General features: G+C 33.9%; 1 protein-coding gene across 1 annotated transcript; it reads right to left on the bottom strand.

The window, feature by feature from the left end:
* Positions 1-2,096: 2,096 nt before the first annotated feature.
* On the bottom strand, positions 2,097-5,935 carry LOC132032378 (MATH domain and coiled-coil domain-containing protein At3g58340-like). Its single transcript, XM_059421990.1, has 4 exons — positions 5,731-5,935; positions 5,299-5,572; positions 4,940-5,102; positions 2,097-2,338 (listed from the first exon to the last, which is right to left on the bottom strand). Exons 1-3 carry the CDS (start codon positions 5,912-5,914, stop codon positions 4,940-4,942), a joined length of 621 nt encoding a protein of 206 aa, XP_059277973.1. The 5' UTR covers positions 5,915-5,935; the 3' UTR covers positions 2,097-2,338.
* Between the last annotated feature and the right edge of the window lie 5,150 nt (positions 5,936-11,085).

Genomic DNA, 11,085 nt, shown 5'->3' with positions numbered 1-11,085 from the left:
TCATTAAAATTTCAAGCTATATTAAATTTTGAACCTATAATTCAAAAGTACAATGAGTTAGAGCCTTAAGAAGTGTTTGCCCTCGTATTTAAGAAGTGTAACAAGTTTAGTCTAAGAGTCTTAAAGATTGGATCCACCAAGCCAGGCAAGGGGTTTCAATATCTACTATATATACATAAAAATAATATTAATCTTGCATATACAGTGTAATTTCTCGCCGTAGAGGGTTTGGATGAACCTCTGGGCCCAACCTAGCTCTTCCCCTGGCCATTATACTAAGGAAACACCATAACCATATTAGTATATTACTATTGACATCATATGTCAAGGTAAGTGAATATTGTTCATACCAAAAACTCAAAAACTGATCAATTAAAAAAAAAAAAAAGAGAAAAAAACCCGAGCACTATGTCACGATTAGCGTAAGGGAAGAGCGCGCACTAAAAGATCTATTATGACGCAGTTTTATCTCGTGATTAACATAAGAAATTTATTTCAATGGCTGCGAACCCATAACCTCCTGATCAACAAGAATTTACCACTTACTTCTTCCATTAAAACCTTTCATTAGTAAAGATAAAAGATGACTTGGAGAAATTAATGATGAGTACCATTTATAGCCGCTGGACTCGAACACAGTTGATTCATACTTGTTTATACCATTCGCTGAGCGCAACGAAAAAGATTCAAACTTCAACAAGTAACGACCTGGTGATGCATCTCTATTTCCAACGTTAACTTCAACAAGTAAAGGGACAAACTAAGAATCCAACATAAATAGAAGAACAAGACAAAACATATTAAAATATTGTATACTATCACTTTCCAAAGGCACGGGCACCATTGTTGAAGAGAAAAAAGAGCCTGAAGAAATTTCCCGACGGCAATAGATTTTGAGCGACCTTAGTCTCCTAGTTATTTGTGCTAGCGTGGATCACTTAAATTAGGAGTTAAATTCAGTTCATAAAAATAGAGTTAATGACCTAAAGAGTAACTTAATTTATAGTAATTCATTATCAAACTCACTTTTTTTTATTTAATATTTTAAAAGTTATTTAACTTTGCATAATTAGCTTTTATGGTCATTTTATTAGTTTTAAGTACAACTTTCAATACCTAACTGACTTTGCAGCATTAATTTTTTTTTAAAAGAATTAAAATCAGTATTTAAGTTTATTTGGGACCCAACCCGCTTTAAACTTGTCTCCCTTTCCTCGTGAAAGGGGAACTTTGGAGACGAGGACTTCTTTCTTTGAGATGATATAATGGACCGACTTTTATGAGTTATTCAAGGAATCATAAGCCAAAAGGAGATGTTGACAATGTATTCCATTAGTCTATGTTAGTTTACGCAAATACTAATACTAATGTGGATTAAATAGCCAAAATATGCTTTGACTCCTCAACTTGTATACAAAGACGGATCCAAAATTTAACATCTATATGTTCAATCTATAAGTTTTACCATTGAAACCCATTATATTTTTAACATTATGGGTTCATATCTACTACTCCCTTTGTCCCAATTTATGTGATATACTTTCCTTTTTAGTCTGTCTCAAAAAGAATGATACATTTCTTTATTTAGCAAAAATTAACTTTAAACTTACCTTTTACGCTTACAAGATGATCTATAACCACACAGATATTTTTGACTTATTTTAGATCAAAAGATTCAAAAGTCTTCCTTTATTTCTTAAACTTCATGCTCAGTCAAACTATATCACATAAATTGGGACGGAGGGAGTATTTATTATAAGTTCAATAAAATTTTACATATAAATGTATACTCCATATCGAAAATATTGGATTCATATGAAAAAGCTACATTCGCCTCTGCTTGTATACATGAGAAGCGTTGCTGTAGTTGTGCATATAGAGGATGATAACATATCTGAAGATTTCTCCTTTCAAGAAGACGAGGAATTACATAGAAACTTTGTTGCAGTTTCATACTCAAAAAAGGAAGAGCTTCAAGATTCAATATGTAGGTTAAATACGATTTCATGAAAAAGGAAGAGGTAAATAAGAAACCTATAATCAATTCAAGCACTTGCAGAACAGAACATATATCTCCCAAACGTTACGGCGAACTTAATGTATATAAGATGTTTAGCCTAAGTGCTAGCAAAAATATAATGTAAGATTTGCTTGTTAAATGACAAAAATCAACTATTAGGTTATAAACCATTGGCAACAGCAATGACAGAAACATCTGCTTCCACAATGCAGCTATCTTTGACAAGGAAGCCTCTTTTTGGATCCTTGAATTCGTGTAGCGGCAAAAATGGTCGGTAACCCCAAGAGTGTTTAACAGCTGAAAACCAGCTTGAAACAACTGCAAGAGAACAATGTCAAATTATTCAAAGGACTTAATCAGATTTAGAAAGCAACGAAATTAAGAATCTGTTTGATGCAGACTTTGAAACTGCTTCTAATCTTAAGACTAAAATTCAACCAACTCCATTGTAATAAAAGTTAACTGGGTAAAAGAATTCAACCAAACTTAGCGCAGATAGACAGATCATTATTAACCACGTATGATTACTCAGTTACTTACTCTTCTACTTTAATTTTGTGTGGTAAGTATGTTGTGGAACTTAAAAGTCCATATATAAATACAACATATCATTGTTTTGTCACATTGTAAACACTTCAACATTCGCTTAAAGGAAGACAAACAATGAAACAAATTAACCATGGTATACTTTCTGAAAGTTCAATTTTCCAATGACTGAAAATGGTCTACTAGATAATATTTTTAAGGCAACAGTTTTTTCCTTTAATCGTTTAGCATTGCTATGCAGTGCAGTATGACAGTTTATCCTTTACTCCCTTTGAAATGTCAAAAGGGACATCATCTTCTTTAAAATCAACGGTCTATGATTATTTAAAAAAAAAAAAAAAAAAAATGAATCTCATATGAGAGACCATCCTAGTGAAATCTAAACTTTCTTCTTATGCAATTATTCACACGGAAGGGAAAATACAATGTCTAAGGAGGAAATGTTGATCAAATGGATTTCACAAGGAACAACAACAACATACTCAGTGTAATCCCACGGGTGGGATCTGGGGATGGTAGAGTCTGCTCAGACCTTTACCCTACCTCGTGGAGATAGAGAGGTTGATTCCAGACCCCCGGCTTGAGTAAAACATTTCAAAGAAATTTGCGAAAAAGGAATATGGAAATGAAAGCAGTGACAACAATGAATAAATGCGATATGGAAAGCTGTGTATAGCATACAGAAAAAGGAACAGTAACAACAACGAAATAATATGATAACCGAAGCACAAGAAACACAGGGGGTAACAGAAAACGAAGAACAAATAATTACGAGGATAATGCTAATACTACTTGTAAGAAAGCAGGTGCAGATACGATCGCCAAGCCTATCCAGCTAGAAAGCGAGAGAACGTACAACTACCAACTAACCTTTTACTCTAATCTGCGACCTCCAAACTCTCCTATCTAAGGTCATGTCCTCCATAAGCTCAAGATACGCTATGTCTTGTCTAATCACCTCTCCCAATACTTCTTCAGCCTACCTCTCCTTACACCCACTATTGTCAACCTCTCACACCTCCTTACTGGGGGCAACTACGCTTCTTGGCAACTACGCTTCTTCTCTTCACATGCCCAAACCATTTCAATCTCACTTCTCTGATCTTGTCCACCACAAAGGCCAATCCACCTTGTCCCAGATATCTTCATTCCTAATCTTACCTCTCTAGTATACCCACACATCCACCTCAACATCCTCAATTCTGCCACTTTCATCTTTTGAACATGAGAGTTCTTGATTGGCCAACACTCTGCCCTATACAACATAGCTAGACTCACCACTACTATGTAGAACCATAGTACCTTCTTATCACACAAGAGTCTGGAGGCGAGCCTCCTCGTTCTTGCTCACCGCCAACTTCGCATGAGCAACCTTCTTTGCTTCCACTTTCCGTTGTACTTCACCATTCCACCACCAATTCCCTTGATGTCCATAAGAGTTACCCCTCGAAACCCCAGCACCTCTCTTGCAGCTTACCTAATGCAACTAGCAGTTCTATCCCACATATTGTTCGCATCCCACCTACTCCCTCAAGCCCTCATCACCACTAGCTTCTCTTCCATCTCCTAAGCTCTGCAAAAGGCAAGTCTCCCCATCTGATCCTTGGCCCGTCATACCAAGTTCTCTTCTTCCTGTCCCTCTTGATCTACAAATCCATCGCAAGAGCTTACGTTGGGTTGTAAGATTCTCACTCAGGATAACTTTGCCGTCCTTACAAAGACCTCGGCGCCCTTTTTAAGGAGTAAGTAATCTATATGAGTCTTAGCCACCGCGCTACAGAAGGTAACCAAGTGATCCTCCTTTGAAACTTGAATTTGCTATCACCAACTCAAAAGCTTTTGCAAAATCCAAAAGCGAGGCTCCTCCATCATTTCTATCCCTGAAACTAAACCTCCATGCACATCGTCATAACGCTAGAGATTGTGCCGATGTGGACCATTGAAAACTACTTCTACGAATAGCTTTTCAATGGATGGTATGCCTCTCACAACCACGTTCAAATCCTCCCAAAAGCGCTTCTTGATATCCTCATGCAAACCCACTTGCGGCGCGTATGTGCTAATAATGCTCAAAGTAAGCCCTCCAATGACTAGCTTAATCGTCATAATCCTATTAGTGACCCTCCTAACCTCTTATCACTTGATCCCTTAGTTCTTTGTCTACTAGAATGCCTACCCCATTCCTATTCCTCTAACCTCCTGAGTACCACAACTTAAACCCGTCCACATCTCGAGCCTTAGTTCCTACCCATTTGTTTTTCTGGACACAAGCTAATGAATCTTCATCTTCTTGAGAATCTTCACTAACTCTATGTTCCAAGACCCTTACCTACTACTGCAGGAATGCAAATTAAGGAACAAGAGAATACTAACCTATCTTGTGATGTAAACCATTAATCTGGTCTTTGATAGAGAGGGTGCATTTTGCCTGGACCCTTTTCGGCGATCAAATCCTGTAGCATCAACTGATGCAAGAAAAATGGAGATGCTTTGGTCCCTTTGACAACCATTACCGTTAGGATAAAGGTGGAGTTTCCTGCATCCAAGCATAAGAACGTCTATTTACTCAAACATCAAACTGAAATAGTTGAAGAAAGAAGAAAAAAATATGACATAGAGAAAAAGCTCAAAATCGTGAGTTTGGGAATTAACTCAAAGGGACGATTTTGAGTTATTGCCAAACTTAAGGGACCATTTTGGGCTTTTATTCTCTGACATATACGAAGACATACCATTTGTGATCCCCAACAGTAAACTCTTTAGAAGAACATTGCTCCCCTAATTTTGAAAACTCAAAGATGTTCCACTCGTGCTTAATACACTCGATGTCTTTTAACAAGGACACACATTCACCAACTCCTTGGTTCTTGATGACAAATACCTCAGCTCCAAGAATGCAATTATCATCAACAAGATATCCATTGCAGGGCTCTTTCAGTGATTTGTGAGAGATAAACTTGGAGCAACCCCACTCGGCCTTGATCTTGTGAAATCGCCGCACTTGACCTGAAGCCATAAATCTAATAATCATTCCTTTGGCATAACAAAAATCTTAAATCCGAGAGAAGTTCCAGAGAATGGTTTATTTCGATCAAAGAGTTCAAGGAATAGAAAAGAACAATTGACAAGTCAAAGTGAAAATGTAAGTAGAAGCAGATATATACCACGTATGACAAGATAGTTGTCACAAAGTTGATTAAACAAAAAGAAGCTAAACACTGCATCAGCCTCCCAACCAGCAGGTAAGGAGCTAGTATCTGCGATCGCCAAGTAGACAGAGATGTAATCGTTTCCCTCTATGCTGTCATCGCCGTTGGGGTAGATGATCATCCTCCTGACCAAGTCCATCAAAAATTTCAGAAATTCATATCAAACGCATGAAGAGGACGAGAAAACATCATAAATATGCATTAATAAAGTGTAACTTGTGTTTTTAAATAATATAAAGCACGTAGTGAGTTGATTTTTAGAGAGTTGACTTTTAGAGGATTGGAAGAAGAGTCTTGGAGCAACGGTAAAGTTGTCTCTGTGTGACCTATAGATCACGGGTTCAAGCCGTGGAAGCAGCCACTAATGCTTGCATTAAGGTAGGTTGTCTACATCACACCCCCTTGGGGTGCAGCCCTTCCTCGGACCGTACTAACGTGGGATGCTTTGTGCACTGGGCTGCCCTTTTTACGTTTAGTGGGCTGAATAATAATTATTCCTTAGTATACTCTTAACTATCAAACTTAATCTTAACCAGAAATGTTAGAATCAAATACACAGGAAGAAAGCACTAAAAATGCAATATGAGCAATCTGCATCAATAGCAACTAAATTTAGCTTTCAAGTATAAACATATTTTCCATATAGTTCTGCAAGTATATATACAAATTTTTAAGTGAACACTCTCAAACCCAAAATTTGTTTTCTGGAAACATGCAAGGGAAATTCAAAACACCCTTGATTATAAAAACAAAAATTCGGAGAAAATAAAAGTAGCTTATTCATTACCATTTATAGCTGAAGGCCTCAAATTCATTGGATTCATACTTGTCAATGCCATTCTCTGATAGCTTGGAAAAAGATTCAAACTTCATCAAGTAGTGTGATGGGGATGCCTCCCTAACTTCCACAGTAACCGCTGCACATTTTCAAATTTCCACAATCAAAGAAAATCATACCCCAACATGAAAAAGAAGAAATACAACACCAACCAACCCCCCCCCCCCCCAAAAAAAAATCAATATTCCAAAAGAAAAAAAAAAAATCTTTTTAAATAAAATAGTAACGTCATATAGAAAAAACCAAATGGAGTAAATTAAAAAAAAAATTAACGGTGTAACTAACGTATAAGAGGTATTTACATTTTAATTTTATTACAAACCCTATATACAAGTTATTTTTATTTACAGCTCGTAGCTTATTTACAGCTCGTAGCTATAAGGTAGGTATATGTATTTGGCTAACCGTAGTTTTTGAGCAAACTGGATGTATATTTGACTATATGTGTTCTTTGACCGATCCATATATAGATATGTTTTGACTGACTGTATTTTGGCAAAGTAAAGTATTTGACTGTATGTGTTGTTTGACTGATTCATATACATATGTATTTGGCTGATTGTATTTTGAAACTGTGTATCTGAATACATCTGAATATACGCGAAACAGGTAAAACATAGCTATAAATTGTAATTATAAAACGTAGCAGTTATTTAGAAGCCTAGAAGCTATAACTGTTTATGTAAGTTAAACATAAAAAAAAAAACTTTAAATTTGATGGGGCAAAAAAAGAGACCAAGAACCCAGAGTTGCAAGGTTAAGTGATGGTGATCAAAAGAGTAAAAAAACACAGAAGAAAAAGAACCAAAGCCTTGAGTATTCTCTGTGTGTGCGTATGTAAATACTAAATAAATACCTTCATCTTCGCAAGGAATCAAAGCCATGTTGAAGAGACCTCGTTTCACAAACAACACTGGCTACCCTAAAAAGCTTCACTACAGTCTATAAGAAGAGTCCTAACTTCACCACTACGCTAACGAAGAGATAGATTAACATCAACTTCTTCAATTTCAGTTTTTTAACCATAAATACAAGTATTTTACTATCTTCAAATACGGTCAAATTTCTCTCTCCATATATAGTACAAACTATGTAAACTATGTAAAAATTCTAATATTAGGAATTTTAAAATTAACTAAAATGTTACTATAATCTATCTATAGCTATCTATCTATCTATCTATACTATTTTAAAAGCATGAATATAAATGTTGGTTGACCGAAATATCCTTCAAATATTGAACGATTTATATAGCCTTTTAGTATAATTCAACCATGTTTGTATTGGCTATTTTGGTAAATATAAATATCATAATTGAAAGTAGAATTTAAAACAAGTACTACTTCTGAATTTTGTTCCTAATCTAATTATTAACGAGTTTTACTATCGTGTTCAAGTAAGGACATATCCAACCAGTAGCCTTATTGGCCTAGGATTAACTTTGTGATCGAAAGTAAGCGTTGTCCGTATTAAAACTTAAAAAGTTAACATAGAAAATTATTAGATTATTAGTAAATCATATTTTAATAGGCTTAGGTATTACATTATCTCATACGTTTTGTTTTTTAAGATTGAAGAAGAGTTTATTATATTAAAGTAAAAGTATTTATTTTGAGACACAGAGTATAGTAAATGTTGGATAAAATTATAATCCTAAATTTTTTATCCAACATCTAGGACTTTAAATTTGCAATTAACTAATAATAGAATATTACTAAATTAGACTACAATCATATTGATAAATTAGTTATCTTCATTAATACTTATAGATAATAAAGGAATTTTTGTATTTTTGTATTCAAGTATTTAGCTCAATATAAAAATAAAACAATTTACAGAAATTTCAGGCATAGACGATAGACGAGTAAATTTCACTGGTGGTTATTTAACTTGAGTTTATCACAGAAAGTTTACTTTTCTATTTTGGAGTGCCATGTCATATTTTCGACATCAAATATAAAATTCATGTGAGATTTACTTTTTAGTTAACTTGGCCAAAGCTGAATGACATTTACGCAATAAAAGATAAACAAGTAATTCTGTGTGATAAACTTTAAGTTGGATGACTTTTACGTAACAAAAAAGAGAAAAGTGTTTTTTTGAGTGATAAACTTTAAGTTGGATGACTTTTGCGTAAACAAAAAATGGGAAAAGTGTCTTTTTGTGTGATAAACTTTAAGTTGAACCACATTTATATAAATGCTAGAATAATGACTTTTGTATGATAAACTCAACGTTGAATGGCAACCGGATATTTTTATGAGAATCAATACGGATGTGCTTAAACAAATTAGGAGGATGAGAAAAAACAAGAATATCTATCATAATTTTTGGTTATCTTTTGCAAGTCAGAAGATATAAAATGTCTAATTGAAAGAAAATACACGAAAACTACCATGAAGTCATAAAAATTTACGGTGACGGGAGAACTTGATTTTTCCGTTTTAAATATTGTATTTTACTTTTACGATGAACTTAAATTTGTATGAACGTGCCTTACACGCGTGTTAAAATAATTATATCCATTATTGCTATCATTATAACAAAATGGAGAAACATATAACAAAAAAAATAAAAAGTAAAACAAGAGAAATTGGGCTCTTACAATCTATATACAATTACAAATAATTTTATCTAATATATTTTACTATGATTGAGATTGACTGGAAATAACGTGCAACTGCACGTTTATAGAGACTAGTTATTTTAAAAGCATGAATATAAATGTTGGTTGACCAAAATAGCCTTTAAATATTGAACGACCTTTATACCCTTAATTGTTTATATTAGTTTTGACAATAGCTCACCACGAAAGGACATAACTAAAAACAGTACACGTTTGAGTTCTTAGGAAAGGACTCAAAATTCTATAATCTCAAGCTTAGTAAATTAATGTTTCGTAGTGCAGTTGTAACTATGAATAATTTTGTTTTATTTAATCATCCAATTGATATATTTAGGTTTTTTCTTTCAATCAAAATGTCATTGTTATTTTTAACATTATTATTTTCTTCATAGCTATTCCAATTAACTTAAAATAATATGCAGAATATAACTCGTAGGACCATAAGTGCTCATGTATCTTAATTATTACTTGTTTGGCCTTTGTGACATAATATATTTTAATTATAATTTTTCTCAGCTAAGATTCCGATGTTTTAATTTTACTTTTTCAAAAAACATATCAGCAATTCAATTCTTGAATATTTTAAAATACTAACGAATTTCTTGAATATTTTAAAATACTAACGATGAACGAAAGCTAATAGGTTCTAATAGCAAGAATTAATACGACTAGATATGTAGACTATAAATTATGTTAAATACCCGCTCCCTTCCCAAGTTATGAGTCGTTACTTCGATTTGGAAAGCTTGAGTTTTGTTATATTTGAATTTGAGTAAAAATTATTAACATTGTTGAAAACTCCATGTCCAACTTGAGATCAACATTGTTGGCAGGGGCGGAGCCAGAGGGTGCAAGGGGTGTCGATTGAACCCCCTTCATTGAAAAATTATACTATGTCGACAGGGCAAAAATGTTTTTTTTTGCATATACAAGTTGTTGAATCCCCTTGGCATAATAATTTTTTTTTTTTCGAATCCCCTTACTCCTGGTTCCGCCACTAATTATTCACAATACAATAATATTATATCCGGTTTGGTCAAGCTTTTGGGAGGTCAAAACTGTTTATCTTAAAAAAGTGATGTGTTTGATCAAGCTTTTAAGAGAAAATAAGTACTTTTGAGAAATAGTAGAAACTGTTCCTCAAAAGTTTTAAAAAAAAAAATCTAGTTTTTTCCATCAGTACTTTTTCGAAAAATAATTTTGAGAAAAATACATTTAGAAGCACTTTTTAAAAGTTTGGTCAAACACTAATTGTTATTCAAAAGTATTTTTTAAATTAATTAGTCAAACACAAACCCCCTCTTCTCACTAATTTTTTTTTTTTTAAAAGAACTTTTCAAATATTTTGGAGACTTGTTTTAGAAGCTAGGCCAAACAGGCAATTAGTCTGCAAAAAGGAACTGATGATCAATGTAATTCTCAAAATAATTTTATGCGATACAGGTGATTAAAGAAATGAGGAATCCTCTTTTCGACTTTGACTCTCCCACTCCAGTCATTGCTTTTCTTTCTGTTACTTCGAAAGTAGCTGCTTCAGCTTCAGCCACTCGAATTTGATGACTCAAGGTTCGTATTAGGGAAAGGAGAGTGAGGGGAAGAGAGGCCTTCACCCGGAAGACAGAATCAAAGGTAGACAACAATCAGTTGTTTCACTTCAGTAAGAGGTAAGGCAAAAAAAGGGAAAAGGGAAAGGCACCTTGACTTTGAAAACTTAACTTTAGTTTGGTTTAATATTATTGCATTCATGAACAACTAACATATTTGTCCTTCTCTTTCTCTTTGGATATTCTCAAATAATAATTTGTTTGCCAGTTAGTTTTTGTTTTGGTTTCTCTACTCTAACTAT

This window comes from Lycium ferocissimum, chromosome 10, assembly GCF_029784015.1.
Source record: "Lycium ferocissimum isolate CSIRO_LF1 chromosome 10, AGI_CSIRO_Lferr_CH_V1, whole genome shotgun sequence".
Taxonomy (NCBI): Eukaryota; Viridiplantae; Streptophyta; class Magnoliopsida; order Solanales; family Solanaceae; genus Lycium; species Lycium ferocissimum.
Note: the sequence above shows the minus strand (reverse complement) of the source record. Positions and strands in the feature narration are given on the sequence as shown.

Excerpts from the sequence above, each read along its gene's own strand:
- LOC132032378 (XM_059421990.1), bottom strand. The coding sequence starts at position 5,914 with ATGGACTTGGTCAGGAGGATGATCATCTACCCCAACGGCGATGACAGC. Across the intron at positions 5,573-5,730 it reads CAACTATCTTGTCATACGTG|GTCAAGTGCGGCGATTTCAC; the intron begins GTATATATCTGC and ends TTATGGCTTCAG. Across the intron at positions 5,103-5,298 it reads ACTGTTGGGGATCACAAATG|GAAACTCCACCTTTATCCTA; the intron begins GTATGTCTTCGT and ends GCTTGGATGCAG.